At 39.3% G+C, this 18666-nt stretch overlaps 1 protein-coding gene across 2 annotated transcripts in view; it reads right to left on the bottom strand.

Moving 5' to 3' along the window:
* Positions 1–18666, bottom strand: part of TCEA1 (transcription elongation factor A1) — a 42923-nt gene that overhangs the window by 10518 nt on the left and 13739 nt on the right. The window contains exons 3-8 of one of the 2 annotated variants that reach the window (XM_077765021.1): positions 13632–13737; positions 8247–8334; positions 4804–4946; positions 3395–3451; positions 2024–2178; positions 61–207 (exon numbers count right to left, since the gene is read on the bottom strand). In XM_077765021.1, the coding sequence (XP_077621147.1) occupies positions 61–207; positions 2024–2178; positions 3395–3451; positions 4804–4946; positions 8247–8334; positions 13632–13737 (696 nt within the window). Of the gene's footprint in view, positions 1–60; positions 208–2023; positions 2179–3394; positions 3452–4803; positions 4950–8246; positions 8335–13631; positions 13738–18666 lie in introns of both variants that reach the window. The other variant, XM_077765020.1, reaches the window with a different exon arrangement.

Below are 18666 nucleotides of genomic sequence, written 5' to 3'. Positions count from 1 at the left end.
TGGCATAATACCCTCAAGCACTCTTAATATGAAAATAAGAATCTATAAACGATCACAAACCTGTGTATAAGTACAGTTCTTCTTTTTACATTTGCCACATGTAAATAAGTCAGTCTGGGTTCCACCGGTCTTGGCCATCTGATGCTCTCTGATGGCTTCTTTGGTCAAGTTTTTCCGCATCTCTTTGAGTTCATCACTAGCCATTTCCTGTTGACGAGGTGGAGATACCACTCAGTTAATAGGCATCTTCTGTACACATCCTGAGTGCTCTTTATGTTCAATTAGCTTCATAATAATAGAACAAAAACCTCTGAAGTTTTAAAAGTGAAAAATTAGTATTTTTCTTCATAGAGCTCATAGGAGTTTGCTTCTTTTTAAAATTTCTTCAAATACTTCTAAGTTTGTATGTGAAAATGAGATTTTCTGTTTAAAGGTTTATGAACAACATAATAATCCTATAGCAATGAGTACCTCTAGTACCCAGATTATGGTCTCTACCATCACCCTCCCCAAAAAGGAACCAGGGAGCTCTGGAGGAGACAAGAGATGCACAGGATAAGCCAGGGCCATCACTCCATGTGCCACAGAAGCACGGAAGCCTCCAAAGACTTTTGCGGTTGAGTCGTACACACAGAGGGGTGAACATGAAGGAGCTCCCATTAGCCAAGGACGGAACAATTCCTTCAGCTATCAGAATAAATTACTGTACAGAACCAAAATAAATTACTGTACAGAACCAATCCCGATGAAAGATCAGAGGAGAACATTACAGTGGAAGAAGTGGACTGTCCTCATCCAAACCCACTGATCGAGCTCAGCATGCTAACAGTCTGGAGCAGTAAAGCAGTATATAGCTTCCGATGTGGTGCAACATGAAGCAAAAAGCGCCAACTACAAAGTATTTACATGGGGAAAATAGCTGAATTTGTACGTAATCGAGCCTACAGAACTAGTTCCCAATTTACAGAAAATAGAGGGGACAGAAAAATAACACCACGAAGGAGAAAAAGATCATTCATCCTGGGGGATACAGAAGAAATAAACTGGTTTCTTCAACAGGTCACTGTCATGAAGAAAAAACAGGGCCAGGGGTAAGAGAAAAGACTGCTATGGATTTAAATACATACATACAAAATCTTTAGAGGCCAAACTAAAAGCAGTATATAGACCTGGATCCTGATACAAAGTCATATGTAATCAGGAATATATGAATACAAATTAGGAATTACTGTTAGCTTTGTTGGATGTAGTAATGACAGCGTAGTTATGTAAGAAAGTTATATTTTTAAAGGTTACCTCTCCCAGGTTTTAAAGTAAAAGGATATGATGTCTCAAGAGAAAAGAAGAAAAAAGAAAAAAGGGACAGATGAAAAGGGTGACAAATTCTTGAAAATACCTGAAGCTTGGGTGATGGATATATACAGGAGCATTACACTATGGTCTCTAATTTAAAGTTTTAAGTGTTTTTAATGAGGTTTTTTAAAAAATGAATTTTAAAAATACAATTTTTATTAGCTACATAGACAGACAAATCGATTCTCTTGGATACATAATAAAATAATGAGACTGCAGATGATGAACGGTTGTCTATAAAGAGCAAGCTCCGAATTCTGTTTTCTCCATCATTCCCTACAATTTAACAAATAGTCAATATGATGTGGCCACTTTTATGGGGTTTAACCATGAAAAGAACTCAGGTTACCAAGTCTGCTTGCAATTAGATATTCAAATCTTCAATTCAACACGAATCCAAAGTAAGTAAAAACACTTCTGTTTTTAGACAATGATTTAAGGCAATCAACCAAAGATCAGGGTCCAGTTGTATAAGGAACAAAGTATTGATACCAACTGATTCAATCACCTTATGTATTTGTCTAGCACATTACACATATAAATATATCAGAATAGCTAATAAGGATTTATTATAAATGTAGTATTTATTTAGTACTTCATGATTCAGACAGACTTTGCACTTGGCATCAGGAAATAACATCATGGAAACATTATAGCCACATATACTCACCTCTGCTGTCATTCTAGCAAATAAGTCAGGAGGAATATTTCCACACAGTACGTTTTTCCTTAAATTTGGATTCTTAGCATCTTTAAGATTTGATATCCTACTTCGTACTCTATTTTTGTATTTCATGTCTGTATTCCTTATTTCTTGATATATAGGTACTAGGCCGTCAAGGAAAAAGGGTTAAATTATAAAAGTAAGGTATTTTTTTTTATCTAGTTCACCAAGATAAGAATTCCTGAAATTTCTAAGCAGTTCTCCAAAAATGTTTCCAATTTAGATTATGCTAACAATACAGTGTTTCTACCTCATTTCTTGATTTGGAACTGGCAAGAAATAGTGATCCTACTTTTATATCAAGAATGAACAGGGGCCCCTGGGTGGCTTCGTCGGTTAAGCGTCCGACTTTCGCTTAGGTCATGATCTCACGGTCCGTGGGTTTGAGCCCCGCGTCGGGCTCTGTGCTGACTGCCAGCTCAGAGCCTGGAGTCTGTTTCAGTCTGTGACTCCCTCTCTCTCTGACCCTCCCCTGTTCATGCTGTCTCTCTCTCTCTCTCCTAGAAATAAATAAAACATTAAAAAAAAAAAAAGAATGAACAATACTTTCTTCATAATGCTGAATGCCAGCAGCACACAAATTAAAAATGTTTCAAAAAGTAACAAGTACTCAGAGTGAGAAAATTTGTTTAAAAAAAAAAAAAAGGAAGCCTGAATTTATACCAACTTTGGCTTGCCCAAATCGGAATTCTACAAAGGATCCTAAAGTCGTGATGACACAGCACCTTTGGAACCCTCTGGGAAGAAACCATTCGTAGTGGCCCCAAAGGTTCACTTCTTTCCCAGCTCATCAAGAAGCTAGTTTAGCAGGTTCTTTTCTTCTCAACAGAAGGGGAGCCCTGAGAGCCACACGCTATCCAACAGGGCCATGGATAGTTCCAGGGTCACGCTGTCACCTAGATGAACAAGGTCCCTCTTCCAAAGCCCCTTCAATGGTGCCCAGCACAAACACACTTCCCTCCTGAGAATGCACTCAGAGGACCTCACGTGCTTTGCCGAGTTCCCTCAAACATGAAACCCTACTTCATACGTAGTCTGTGTGTTTTCCACACTCTTTTGCACACCTTCTACTGAGGTGTTACAGTCTCAACCTGCAAGGCAGAAAAGCAAAAATACTATCAACATACATGTTTTCCTTTCAAATAACCAGAAAACCAGAATAAAATGCCATGGCTGGCCCTCTTCTTTCCCAGCAAAACAATACAATCAAGACAGAAATTGAAAAATGAAAACTCTAAGTTCTATACAGGAAGAAAACAACAGTTCATCTGTACCAGATTTTTTAAAACAATCATGAACATAACACACAAAGGATATCTTCCTCAATTTGAGATCCTAATTCTTCCTCATCAGCTCCAATGGCGACGTAGTCATCTAAACACAGGCACAAAGAATTGTCAAGAGTTAAGTGATCATGAGATATTAAAAGAAAATTTCAACAGAGAGTAACTTAAACTGCATTCCTGTTTCTTCAACCCCACTGCCCTAATAAAGAATCCTGTGTGTTTAGTTTCATTAGAATCTGGTCCCTTTACTGCCCCCTTGACTCCTCTCCTGGATTCACCTAACGTCCACAGCACTCCTGCAATGCCGACTCCTTACCCCTCAAGAGTGGGGAAGGAAGTGATCTAGCAGGCAATTCCTCACTGCACAATTCCATCAATTCTGGTGGCTCCGGCAGAGAGTAGAGAAAGTTATAGAGAGAACTGTCTTGTCTCCTGTGCCTCAGGCTTCAATGCAAAGAAACCATTCATTTCCTCTGCCAATCACATATATGGACACACTCAGAAGACTCCTATGCAAATATTCAAACAGATAGAAGGAAATAAAAAGAAACTAGGAAGAAAAAAGAAAAAATACATAAAGAAACAGGGAATCAAAATATAAAGGGAGGAGTAAAGAGAAAAACAGGTCATACCAACTATGGTTCAAGTATAACAGAAAAGAAAAAGAATGAATTTGTATAAGACAATAAATAATTCCTGTATGTAAAACTTAAAATTTTACATAAAAGTGGATAACTTCAAATGCAATTAAGGCTCCCATATATATAAATCAAGATCTCTTTTCCACTTAAAAAAAAAAAAGGCAGAAAGTGGAATTATAAATATACAACGTAAATACTACATTTCATACTAACATTTAACAACAGGACCCAAAGACACTATCATTAACGCTCAGTCTGGGAGCAGGGTAATTACAGTTGTCCCTCGAACAACACAGGAGTTAGGGACGCCAACACCCCATGGGGTAGAAAATCCACTGTAACCCCTGACTCCCCCAAAACTTAATAATAGCCTACTGGTGACCAAAAGCCTTACCAGTAACATAAACCACACATATTTTATATGTTATATGTATTACATACTGTCTCCTCATAATAAAGTAAGCTAAAGAAAAGAAAATGCTACTGGGAAAATCCTGAGAGAAAAACACACTTCTAGCACCGAACTGTTTTTGCAGAAAGAATCTGCACTGTGAGTGATCCTGCGCACAGGTTAAAAGCGGGGGAAGATGTGTGGAGGCCCGCGAAGGTGCCGGAAGCAAGGGGGACCCCCATGCGTGGGAAGGTACCTCCACGGGAACGCCCGTCCCTGTCTGCCAGCGCCAGCCCCACCTGCCACCCCGGACCAGACGCGGGCGCAGTCCAGCGCGGGGACGCCCGGGGCCGGACGGCAGAGGTGGCGGTACACAGGTCGGGGGCGGCGCGGCGCCGCGACACTCACCTCCTGTCCGCAGAGCGGCCGCCAGCATCTCCCTACACTTTAACCGGACCGAGTCCGAGGTGCTCGGTGCCCGAGGGAAGGACGACACGTAAGAATCTCGAGCATTTGCCTCCTCCTTTCTGCTGCTCACGTTGCCACTGGAACTACTAACATAGACACATGCGCGCACACGCCAAAAAGAGATCAAGAAAAAGTCTCTTAACGTAACCGCATCGCTATTTAAAATTTTTTGATCTAAACAAATGATAAGTATTCGGTGACAGAGGAAAACGAAAATGGCGCACGTATAGATTTCTAAAAAGTTAAAATTTTATTAAATCTGAGACTCATCTCATGTTTTTTTAACCACCTAAACATTGACCTTGATCTTTTTAAACATTAAACAATAATTTTAATGATTAAGAAAATACCCATCGCAGCTCAATACAGTAAGTGAAAAGCAAGGATTTGGGCCCCATGAGGGGTGAGGGGACCACACAGAACACAAGAACTCTCAAGCAGACTTGGAGGGGAAACAAGGTTTGAGAAACCTTGTTCTAATGAGACAACCAAAGAGGTTTATACTTAAAACACTCCCTTCTGGATAAAAACACATGTGTAGCGAGAAAGGAATTGTAAAAATATAAAAACGTCTCTTTAATTTCTCCCTAGAAACACCAATCCAAACAGGACAGCTTACTAGTTTTTGAGTCGACCCAATCATTTCAACTGCTGCCGATTTCTTAGATTCTCAATAAAATGTTTTCTGCGGGATTTAAATTAACCTTTTTTTTTTTTCAACTTTTTTTAAGTTTATTCATGTCTTTATGAGAGAGAGCAAGCGCACGTACGAGCAAAGGAGGGGCAGAGGGAGGGAGGAAGAGAGAAAATTCCAAGCAGGCTCCATCCACACTGTGAGCACAGAGCCTAACAGGGGTCATGATCCCAGGTCATGGGATCAAGCCCCGTCTTGTCGGGCCCGTGCTGAGCATGGAGCCTGCTTGGGATTCTCTCTCTCCCTCTGCCCCTCTCCCTTGCTTTAAAATAAAAATAAATAAATGACAGGGCACTGGGTGGCTCAGTTGGTTAAGCGTCCAACTTCAGCTCAGGCCATGATCTCAAGGTTCATAGGTTGAAGCCCCACATTAGGCTCGCTGCTGTCAGTCTGTCAGCGCGGAGCCTGGACCCTGCTTCAGACTCTGTGCTTCCCTCTCTCTCTCTGCCCCTCCCCTGCTCGTGCTCTATTTCTCTCTCTCTCTCTCTCAAAAATAAATGTTAAAAAAATTATTTTAATAAATAAAAACTTCAAAAACAGAGGACCCTGGGCAGCCCAGCCCTTCTGTACACCTTCTACGTTTCATCATACCCTAGGAGCTCTGTCACCTTCAGAGAGTGCATGGGTGACTGAGCGCGTATACATGTGGACAGATACCAACCATTCGGTCAGATTTCCCATGTGATAATACCATGCTTTTGTCAATAGGCTCCATCTCTAAACTTCAATTACGTAAAACAGATAAAGATACACTAAGAACTTATTCCTACTTCAATATCTATTTAAAATCATCTGCCTAGGGGTGCTTGGGTGGCTTAGTCGGTTAGGCGTATGACTTCGGCTCAGGTCATGATCTCTCAGTTTGTGAGTCTGAGCCCTGTGCAGGGCTCTGTGATGACAGCTCAGAGCCTGGAGCCTGCTTCAGATTCTATGCCTCCCTCTCTCTCTGCCCTTTCCCTGCTCATGCTCTGTCTCTGTTTCTCAATCATAAATAAATATTTTTTAAAATTTTAAACAAAAAATAAATAAAATTACCTGCCTATACTTTTATATTTTATATTTAAGGCATTAAGTCAGTGACTTTGAATGTAACACAACTGAAAGCATTTGTTAAAAATTTCATAAATTATGACCTATACTTTTAAAAAATATCAAGGTCATGAAAGACAGTGACAGACTGAAGAATCACTCCAGATTAAAGGAAACAAGTGATGATAGCTAAATGCAGTATGTGATTCTAGATATTTTGGAAAAATCTTTTTCCTCTGGAATAAGGGGGAAACTGCTAAAATACGAGTAAGCTGGGTAGATTAGAAAAAAGTATTGTATTAATCCTAACTTGCAGACACTGAGATCTGCACCGTGATTAGATGTGAGAAAATGTCCTGTTCCTAAGAAACATGCACTGATGTAGTTAGGGATATAAAGAACTCCTATTTGGTTCAAAATAAGTTATTCATGTGTCTTGAGTATGTACACAACCATAAGTGTATGTACATACACATACACTGGCAACTGGGAATTCTCTGTACTACTCTCACAATTTTTTAAAAGTCTAAAACTATCTCAAAGAGTCAGAATTTTATTAACAACTGATGTTTAACCCTATCTTTAGCTTACCTCTTTTAGCATCAACTTTAGTTAGTCTAATGCATAAAATAACAGTATATGGGATACTAGTCACTGTTACTGAACAAATGAGGGGTACATTACCACTTTGGGGAAAAATACTAAGAAATAAATGAAGTTAAAATAAGTAGCCTAAAGCTTGAGTGCATCAGAATCACCTGAATAGATTGTTAAAAACACATTTCTGTGCCCACCACCAGAATTCCCGATTCAATAGTTTCAGGGTAAAGCCCCAGATTTTCCTTTGCTAACAAGTTGGCAGGTGCCCCACACTCCAGGGACCACACTGAGAACTACTGCTCTAAATCAAAGTCAAGTGTTAAAACACAAGCTTCCCAAGAATAGAGGAGCTGTATTTAACCTACCAGGCATATCACCTACTACCTCAACATGCTGGGGATTACACAGTCCATTATATGTGACAGGAAAGAATAAATGCAAAGGTCTCCCAAGAGGTGAGAAGCCTTTTTCAGTTCTTATGACAGTTAAATTGGGAAGGAAAAAAGGCATAAAAAGAGAATTAGATCCAGGTACCATCCCCCCAAAAATCTATGGAATGTGGTAAATAAAGGAAGTACCCACTTGAATCCTTTTTTTTCTCTTTAAAGTAGGCTCTACATCTTGCATGGAGCCCAACAAGGGGCTTGAACTCACAACCCTGAGATCAAGGCCTGAGCTGAGATCAAGAGTTAGATGCTTAACCAACTGAGCCACCTACATGGCCCCCAACCACTTGAAGCCTCAATCAGTACCTTCACTATCAATTCTAGTAGTGCTATCACAAATATTCCATTCAATTAAGCTTGTTGAATACGGTATAAATAATTTCTCCTTATTCATGTAATGTCTTATAAGTCTCTTAAATTTCCAGGAAAATCCTGTAAGAAACATTAGAATAGTCTATTTGGCTACATATATTTACTAATTCCATTTAATTAGAAAACAAAAAGAGGATACAGATAGGGAACCATAAATAATACAAAATACGACCATGGAGGAAGTGACAAGCAAGTTACAGCTACAACTTCCGACAGAAATTCATTTCTGTAAAGGGACATACCTTTCTTCTCTTGCTTCAGGGCTATTCTGTGATGTAACTGCAGTGTCTTTTTTCTTTTCTTCAGGGTCTTTATCTGTAGATGGTCCATCTAAAAATTATGAAATTCTTCAGCTGTTAGCATTTGTTTAAAAATAATAATTACAGGGGCACATGGGGGGCTCAGTCGGTTAAGCATCCAACTTTGGCTCAGGTCATGATCTTGTGGTTCATAGATTTGAGCCCTGCGTCAGGCTCTGTACTGACAGGTCAGAGCCTGGAGCCTGCTTCGGATTCTGTGTCTCCCTCTCTCTCTCTCTGCCCCTCCCCCACTTACACTGTCTCTCTCTGTCTCAAAAATAAATAAACATTAAAAAAAATTAAAAAAGGAACTACTAGAAATAATCAGGCTATTTATGCAACAACAAAAAAACCCAAAAATCCTAAGTTTTCAACAGTAAATAAAGTTTATGTAAGCTATCATATTAACATATGTACTTGGGTATTTTTCACAATGCATGCTTAGTCAGCATTCCCCAAAAAACTCCTTCATTTGGTGGGAAGCACAATTCATATGCCAGTGGGAACCTAAAATAGACAAAAATGTACTTAAAAATAAAATCTTAAAAAAACAATTAGTTAAGTGGAGAAAAATATATAGAACAAAGGAAAGAACATGGAAATAATATCAGCACTATCATTTTAAAAATGAAAGTGCAGGAGCACCTGGGTGGCTCAGTTCGTTAAGCTTCCCATTCTTGATCTAGGCTCAGGTCATCTCATGGTTTGTGAGTTTGAGCCCCGTGTTGGGCTCCACACTGAGTGTGTGGAACCCGTTTGGGATTCCCTCTCTCCCTCTCTCTGCCCCTTCCCCACGCTCGCTCTCTCTCTCTCCTTCTCTCAAAATAACATTTAAAAGTTTTAAAGATGAAAGTGCAAAGTATATATAACAATATTATTTTAACAATTTTTCATGAAGTCAAAAAATAAATTATTTCAGGGACAGTAAACAAAGAACACTTTCATAGAAAAGACTTCAGGATTAGTAAGGCCTATCTAACACTTCCTCTATCTTAAATAATCTGTAAAGTAATAACCAAGTCCACAAGCTGGTGTTATTAAAAAAAAAAAAAGAGAGAGATAAGAGGTATAAAATAGGTTGGACCAGTGCAATCGTTAAACAATGAAAAGAAACATACATACGTGTTTAAATCAACCAGAGGGCCGTCTGAAGCTGGGGTCAGGAAATGTTTGGATCTCCTGCACAAATTACCTCACGTATCTATCCACGTTTTGATCCCCACATAATAAGAGTTACATAAATACCTCACTTCTCCCTCTTCCTCCGCACAGGATACGAGAGCACATGCAGTCAGCCGTTCATCAGGACCACCTAGATGACCCTGAAGCAATCTCTATGCTCAAGGCCCCATCTTGGACCCATTCCACCCCAAGCTCTGGCAATGAGGCTTGAGGACCAAAGAAAGGTCCCTAGATGACTATCCTGTGCTCTAGATGAGCACTGGATGATCTAGATGAGGCTGACTGGCTAAGAAAAAGGTGCAAATCACAATTCTAGAACTTCCCTTGTAAACATTAGGGTTACCAAATCTGAAATATAATTCAGGTCCCCTATGATATAGTGTTAGTTTTCAGATACTCATTTTATTGCCCTCCTTTATTTCTATTTTTTTAATTGAGAGAGAGAGAGAGAGAGAGAGAGAGAGGGAGGGAGGGAGAGAGGGAGAGAGGGAGAGGAAGAGAGAGAGAGACAGAGACAGAGAGAGAGAGAGAGACAGAGAATCTTAAGCAGGCTCTAACCTCAGTCCAGGGCCCAACTCAGGGCTGAAACCCACAACCCTGGGATCATGACCTGAGCCAAAATTAAGAGTCAGATGCCTAAATGACTGAGCCACCCAGGCACCCCATTCTTACCCCTATTTATTCTCTACAATTCAGTGAAAGGCTCCCAAAGCTAAACATGGTAGAGGACTGTGAGGTAGAAAACAAACATTAATAAAGACATTACAGAATATAACAAGGACTAAGAAACATTCCCAAACTAGGGGAGTAGAAAGCGTCTGAAGGGCGGTGTAACAGTGCAGCGCTCCCTCACAGAGACCTGGTGCCACACGCGGTCCCGCACTTCGCCCTAGCCAGGTTTCTGGTGCAATCCCAGAAGGAGCCCGGGCAGCGAGAGCAGTCCTGCTGCCTACCTACCATGCCGCGGGCCTAACCACAGTGCCGTGGGCAATAAAGCAGAGCCAGAGAAAATCTGCTCTGGACCGAGGCTGCCTGCAGATCACACCTCATGACCAGCCCAACTGTGCGCAGACTGCTTCACCTCTCAGTGCCGGCATTCCCCATCAGAAAACGGGAAATATAACGGCCCCTCGTACACTGGGTTCTTGGGAGAGCTAAGCGCATTCACAGGGGTCAATGCTTGGCATGTCGGAGTGTTCAAAAACTGTGCTGCCATGTAGCAGCAGTAGTAAATCTTCCAGAAATCTAGTTAATAATCTAAAAAAAAAAAGGCTTTAGGCAAAAAGATATTCATCAAGACATTATTTATAATAGCTATAAAGTAAAAAAAACAACAACAACACATATCTAATAGGTAAGAAATTAAAGCATAATCACCCAGTGGATTATTCTGAAGCCAATAAAAATGAATGTGATATAAAAATACAAATTTTTTTCATTAAAAAAGGCAATATAAGTAACTATACATACAGCATAAAAAGAATTCTAGCTGAAGCAAAATCTATGCACTAGGAGAAAAAAGATAAGAAACGCAACAAGATACTAACCGACGGCTGTATTTAGAGACAGACTTAAAGAGGTTTCTTTTCCTCCTCAACTCTCCAAATTTTATCTAATGAACATGGAAATCTTTTAACATAAAAAAAAGTTTTAAAAGAGAACTTGTAATGAGATCAGATACTTCCAATAAGTATAAAAACGTAAACCTTCTTTAAATTAAGATTAAATAAATATAACTACAATGCCCCACAAAATGTAAACCATCTTTCCAGAAATAAAAACATACATATATATGGTTCTCAGTCAGTGTCTATGGCAAATTTTAATTACTTTAGAATATGGAATTTGACTCAAAATTTAAATTAATTATAAACACAAAGTTTTAGTTTGTCTTTAAAGACTATTTTTAAAAAGCTTTTATTTTGAAATAACCTGAAACTTGCACAAATGTTTTAAGACTGGTACAAGAAGCTTCACTCAGATTCCCCAAATGTTAATGTTTGGTACACTTGCTTCCTCGTTCATTCACTGCGCCTACAGACACGCATACATGTGTTGTACGTATACACACATGTACATCCTTGTGTGCATACAGACCGCTCTTTTGAACTATTTGAAAATAAGTAGCAGATATCATGCTCCTTAATCCCAAAACACTTCATCATGTATTCCCTATGGAAAAATAACTCTTTTGTACAACCACAGTACATAAGTAAATTTAACAAGGATACAGTACTGTTTACTTACCTACAGACATTACTAAAATTTTGTCAATTATCCCAATTTATAATTTTTAGTCTCTAGTTTCCAAGATCTTAGAAGTAATAAGGTTTTTTGTTATCACTATTGTTGTCTTTGAAATTTTAAAAGGTTCAACTTTTTCTATTTTTCTCTTCCCGATAATGCTAATAACTGCTGGAGAAAAGCCTGATTCCAGGGCTGAGGTAGGGAAGAGAGATGAACCCAACACATTTTTTGGTTCCAGAACATAAAACAGCGATCAAGAAAACTGAAGAGGGTGTCAAAAGGACACAGGGGCCAGTTTGAATGGGTGCCCACTGGTCAAATCTGGGATAATGTAAATATCAAAATAAATATGAATAGTAATGGATTATAATCCATTGTATAAAACAGGAATCTATGTGTCCACACTAATAGAAAAATAACTGGGAGGTAAAAGGAGGGTTCTTTCTTACAGCAGAATGCTGACTTAGAAATATTAAAGACAATTACAATTTTGCAACGATCACAATAAAAGGTGGTTTGGGCAAAAATCAGTAAATACTAAACAGGGGATAAGGGGAGGTCTCATGAGAACCAAGACAGTTTGAGGGTCTGAAAGTATCTCTCACAGAATACCTATTAGATACAAAAGGAAAAACAAGAAACGACACGGTGTATGCCTTGACCAGGTCATCAAAACGAACGTCATGGTCACCAATGCCTCTGGAGGTGATACCCCAGGAAGGACAGCACACGCTTCCAGAGCATTCCACCTCTGGATGCACAACCTGATCTAACCATGAGAAAATAATAGATAAAGCCCCAATCAGGAAGATGCTACTAAAAATAAAGTGAGAAGAGTGCTTGTATTCTTTAGATTGTCAATGTTATAAATAGCATAAGAAGGCTTAAGAACTATTCCAGACCAGGAGACTAGATTATGTGATCCTAGCCTAGATCTTGTTCTGAAAGAAGAAAAAAAGCTCTAAAGGACACCACCAGGACACGTGACAAAGCTGGAACCTGCACTGTAGATCACTGTACCAATGTTAATGTCCTGGATTTCCTATAATATGATTACAGAAGAAAATAAACTTATTCCAAGCAAACACACACTTAACTATTAAAGGGTAAAGCACGATAGACACAACCTACTCCCCGATGGTTCAGAAAATATAATTTGTACATGCATGAGTATATACATAACGGAGAATAATTTATATGCGTGTGAGTGTATACATACGGAAAATAATTTGTATGCGTGAGTGTATACATACAGAGAAAGAGAAGAAAGAAACAATGACAAAACAAGTATGGCAAATATTAAAAATTAACAGATCTAGAAAAAGGATACATGTGAGTGATTTTTATTATTTTTATAAACTTTCTGTAAGTTAGAAAATTACTTCAAAAACCTTTTTAAAATGAATGACAACTTTACCCATGGGGGAAAAGTTTCTTCTTCAAGAGGCAATCCAGGGGTGCCTAGGTGGCTCAGCGGTTAACCATCCCACTTCAGCTCAGATCATGATCTCATGGTTCGTGGGTTCGAGCCCTGCATCAGGCTCCGGGCTGACAGCTCAGAGCCTGGAGCCTGTTTCAGATTCTGTGTCTCCCTCTCTCTCTGACCCTCCCCTGCTCATGCTGTCTCTCTCTCTCAGAAATTAAAAAAAAAAAAAAATTAAAAATTTTAAAAAAATAGAATTTAAAAAAAAGAGGCAATCCAGTTCTAAGTTTTAAAAAACAAAAAAAGCTAAATTTGACTAGTTTAAAAAGCAAAACCCTCAAGGTCAAACTGACACCCATCCTACTTCATAGAAGGCACTGATTTCAGTACCTCTGTATTTATAAACAGTAAAAAACGCACACACCGAACACCTGAATAAGCCAGAGCACAAACACATAAGGGAAGATCAATCATACCTAATAACTTTTTCCAGGATTTGATGAGAGACTTTGCTAAAGATGTGACTTCTTCATCTGTACTCTGTTTACGAATAGCATTGACTGACATTCCAATTCTTGTGGACTGCAAGGCAATGACAAAAACAATTTGTATATGCTGTTTCATTTCAGACAATTTAGTGCTTCGTTCTGTTCTTTCCCATTTTCTTGTTTCAACGGTAGAAGAGAAGAAAGCCTCAGTTATTTGAATTCTCATAATAGTATACTACAGAATAAGATGCATGCATCTTCCAGTCAAACCCTGAGCTCATCAAGGTTATTATCACAGAGATCTGCAGGCAGATACACTGAGTTCCTACTGTAATGAGGCTGGTGAACTGGGAAGATGAGATCAGTCTTTCCACATCCCTTAAAGGAAGAACAAACTATAAAACGTCTGTATTTGTACAGAAGGCATGCTGCAGCACCATGACTAACACATGTACTGTTTTGCTTCTAAATGTTCTTCTACATAGATTCCTTCATGGGTCACCTGCTGCAACTTTAATAAGGATACTCAAACAAATATTACCATCTACAGACGTTTAAAAGTGGTTTGGGGTTGGGTTTGTTTTTTTGTTGTTGTTGTTTTTTGCCTCAAACCAGCATGTAATTACAGACATTAATACGGACTTCACAGTGGGCCACCTGGGTAGCTCCATCAGTTAGGCATCAGACTCTTGAAGTTCATGTCATGATCTCATGGTTCGTGGGATTGACCCCACATCAGGCTCTGCAATGACAGTGCAAAGCCTGCTTGGGATTCTCTCTCTCTCCCCCTCTGCCCTTCCCCCACTTGCTCTCTCTCTCTCCCTCCCTCTATTCAAAATAAATAAACATTTTTAAAAAACTGACTTCAAAGAATATAGTAAAGTATTATGTGATAATACTGTGTACCCACAATTATGCATCCTCATTCATTAATATTCCTGACAACCATTTATTTTTTTAATTTAATTAATTTATTTAAAGTGGACTTCATACCCAATGTGGGGCCTAGCCTCACAACCCTGAGATCAACAGTCACCTGCTCCACAGACTGAGCCAGCCAGGCATCCCCTCCTAACAACCCTTTAAACTTGAATCACTATCCCTACTCGTCCAGCAATACACCAGACCTAATTGGCAAAGCCGGGATTTTAATGCACCTCCAAAGTCCAGCTCTTCCCAGCACATCAACGGTTTTCAAATTGTGTTCAAAGAACACAAAAGCTATGACAGGTCAATTAAGGATGATAAATAAAAAATGGTAAATTATTTAGTAAGTTCAAGTTGTTGGTAGACGATCTTTCAAGAAATATGATCAACGGAAGGAAAAAAACAACAAAAGGAATTGTTAGTGGTTAAAAAAAAGCAGGAATGCCTGCTGTAAACTTTAAGGTAGAGTAATAAATGGGTACTTCCAGTTTCCTGCTAAATTATTGAAATCTCCCAACAAAGAGATTCAGGATAGAAATTCTGTTCAAGAATTGAGAATATGTGTTTGTTTGGCTAGCATGGCCTAAGTTGTATCACTGGAAAGAATGCTGTGCAAGGCAGATAAGGTTCCACAGCAGAAAGATAAAGGCGACTCCACAATTGCAAAATCCTAAAATGGTTTGGGATTAATGTTTGGGGAGGGTTCCTCCCCCCCCAAAAAAGTGGCTTACTGCTTTGATAAAATGTTCTTGGAACTTTTTTTAGTGAAGAAAATACTTTCAGAATTTTAGAACTTTTCTAAAGAACACTTCAATATAGAAAATTTTCCAGAAGCAAGTTCCTGGGCCAGGCGGCATGGTCTCCAATTATGTGGACCCAGAGCTGGACACACAGCTAACTGCTTGCGCTTCCGGCCAGGTACGGAGCAGAGTGTCTGTCAGGTCTGACTTCTTTTCTCCTGACGCCTCTGGCCCTCCTCCTCCCGCACCCATTCACAGCTCTCCCTTATGGCCACCCCACGACCCACCCCACCCACCCAGAAGGAAACCTAGTTTTGGAATGAGTGGAAGAAATCATCTGACTTACTAATACAGTTCTGAAGCTTGGAGCTGACACAGACTGGCAAAGAGAGCGGAGCTTTAAGAGGCAGGCAGAGGCGAGCAAAGATACAGGAAGAGCTTACGCAAATCAGGTACCTTGGGTGCTTGCGTTTTTATGATCACAGGATGTGATGTTTTCATCCTATGAAAGAGTCAATAATTTCCTACTGAAAACCTATGAAAATCCCTATGGAGAATGTAGGAATCTGTAACAAACATACTTCTCTAAGGAAGAGACTATCCAGTCAACAATAATAAGAAATGAGGCTGCTGAGGTAGAGTGCAAAACAAAGATTTGGGTAGGGTATTTTTTTTTCTCCTTTTAAAGAGAGTATTTGGATAGAGGAAAGTAGAGAGAAGAAAGGATTACGAAGCCATTTAACTTGGACAACCAAGTCTTAGAATTCCCTAGACTCTGGAGTTTTCTTTAATTTATAGGATATAACAAATACCCTACAAAGAAGTACTGCTTGCTCAAATTACATGAAGGATTGTAGATTTAAACAGGCTTCTTGTTTGCAGGACTAATGAAGGTTTTTGAGATGAACTATATACTGTGAAATGCTAGACAGGGAAAATGTGTGCCTTTGGCCACAGCTGGCCATCTGGTTTCTACAGAACACCAGCTATGCAATTAGAAAGACACTACCGTGGAAAGATGGAGAGGGCATTAGGCAGACTCAGGGAATGAGATGCACGCTGGTGGTCAAGCAGAAAGGAATGAGAAGTGAGATTAAGAGATGCTGTCAGCATCACAGGAAATAAGCAGACTGGTATACTCTAGAAGAAAAATCACCTTTATGATCACTCATGAGTTTCTGCCAAGATGATTTAAGATAGCCACTAAATCTTAAAGTAAAAAGCATAAAGCTACTATGTAACATCGTTGAAAGAAATTAAAGACTTTAATAAATGTAAAGGCATTCCATATACACAGATCATAAGACTTAAACGTTAAGGCTGCAAATCCTAATAAAATCAGACTGTTAAATCTGATTAAAATCCCTATTAAAATCTCAACTGCCTTTAGTGCAGAAATTGATAAGCTTATCCTAAAGTTCACATGGAAATACAAAGGACCCAAAAAACAGCCAAAACAATCTTGAAAAAGCTGTAGGACTCATAATTCCCAAATTCAAAACGTATTACAAAACTACAATAATCAGGACAACGTGGTCCTATAGAAGGAGAGACACGATTAATAGAATAGATTTAAGAATCCAGAGGGGCACCTGGGTGGCTCAGTTGGTTAAGCGTCCGACTTTGGCTCAGGTCATGATCTCACGGTTCGTGGGTTCGAGCCCCGCATCGGGCTCTGGGCTGACAGCTCAGAGCCTAGAGCCTGCTTCAGATTCTGTGTCTCCCTCTCTCTCTCCCTTCCCCTGCTCACGCTGTCTCTCTCTCTCTCTCAGAAATAAAACATCTAAAAAAAATTTTTTTAATTAAAAAAAAAAATCCAGAAACAAGTCCCTACATTCTTCTGTCACTGATCTTCAATAAGGATGTCAAGATAATTCATTAGAGAAAAGAATATTTTAAAAAGGTGAGGGGCACTTGGGTGGCTCAGTCAGTTAAGCAGCTGACTTAGCCTCAAATCATCATCTCACGGTTCATGAGTTCAAGCCCCGCGTCAGGCTCTGTGGTGACAGCTCAGAGCTGGGAGCCTGCTTCGAATTCTGTGTGTGTCTCTCTGCCCCCCCCCCCCCTCATGTTCCATCTCTCTCTCTCTCTTTCTCAAAAATAAATTAACAAAAAACATTTTTTAAGAAAAGGTGAACTAGATATCCATATTCTTTTACATATCATTCTTTTACAGAACGACATTGGACCTCTTTATACCACACATGAAAATTAACTCAGAATGAATCACAGAACTAAACAAAAGAGCTAAAAAACAAAGGAATAAATTTTTAAAACCCTGAATTAGGCAACAGTTTCTTAGGTCTGACGCCTAAAGCACAAGCAACCGAAGAAAACAGATAATGAGACTACAACAAAATTTTAAGCTTTTGTGCTTCAAAGACCATCACTAAGAATGTAAAGCCCAGGGGAGGTAATACTTGCAAATCCTGTATCTCATAATGGACTTGCATCTAGAATATATAAAGAACAATCCCAACTTAATAATAAAAAGACAAATTATCCAACTTAAAAACAGGCAAAGGATCTGAAAAAACATTTCTCCGAAGAAAAGATATGACTGGTTAAGAAGCATATGAAAACGATGTTCAACATCATTAGTCATTTGGGACCTGGAAATCCACACCACAATGAAATATCACTTCACTCCCACTAAGATGGCTATAATCAAAGACAAACAATAACAAGCGTTGGCAAGAATGTGGATAAACTGGAACCTTCATTTACTTGCTGCTGGGAATGTAAAATGGTGCAGTCACATAGGAGAACAGCCCCGTAGGTCCTCAAAATATTCAAAATAAAGTTACCATGTGACTCATCATTTCGACTCTTTCAGATCTCTGCCCAAAAGAAACAAAAACACACAAACCTGTCTGTACATGAATGTGCAGAGCAAGGAACATGAGTCATAACAACCAAAAAAGTAGAAACAACCCAAATGTCCATCAACTGCCAAATGGATATAGCCATACAGTGGAATGCTGTTCAGCCAGAAAAGGGAATGAACTACCGATATGCGCTACAACATGGACGACCCCTGAGAAGACCATGCTACGTAAAAGAAGCCAAAAGGGCGGCTGGCTCACTCAGTTGGCAGAGCATGTGACTCTTATCTTCGGGTCATGAGTTTGAGCCCCATGGTGAGGAGTAGATCATACTTAAAATTAAAACATTTTTAATCTTCAAAGGAAAAAAAAAGGCAGCCAGACACAAAAGGTCATATATTGTATGATTTCATTTGTACGAAATCTCCAGGATAGGTGAATCTACAGAGACAAAACAGAGATCGATTAGTGGGTCCTAGGGCACAAGGGTGGCTGTGCAACTGGGGAAAAATGAGGGATGGCTGCTGAAGG

The sequence above is a fragment of the Crocuta crocuta genome, unplaced genomic scaffold, assembly GCF_008692635.1.
Source record: "Crocuta crocuta isolate KB4526 unplaced genomic scaffold, BGI_CrCroc_1.0 scaffold94, whole genome shotgun sequence".
Lineage (NCBI taxonomy): Eukaryota > Metazoa > Chordata > Mammalia > Carnivora > Hyaenidae > Crocuta > Crocuta crocuta.
This window is presented reverse-complemented; position numbering and strand designations above follow the sequence as displayed.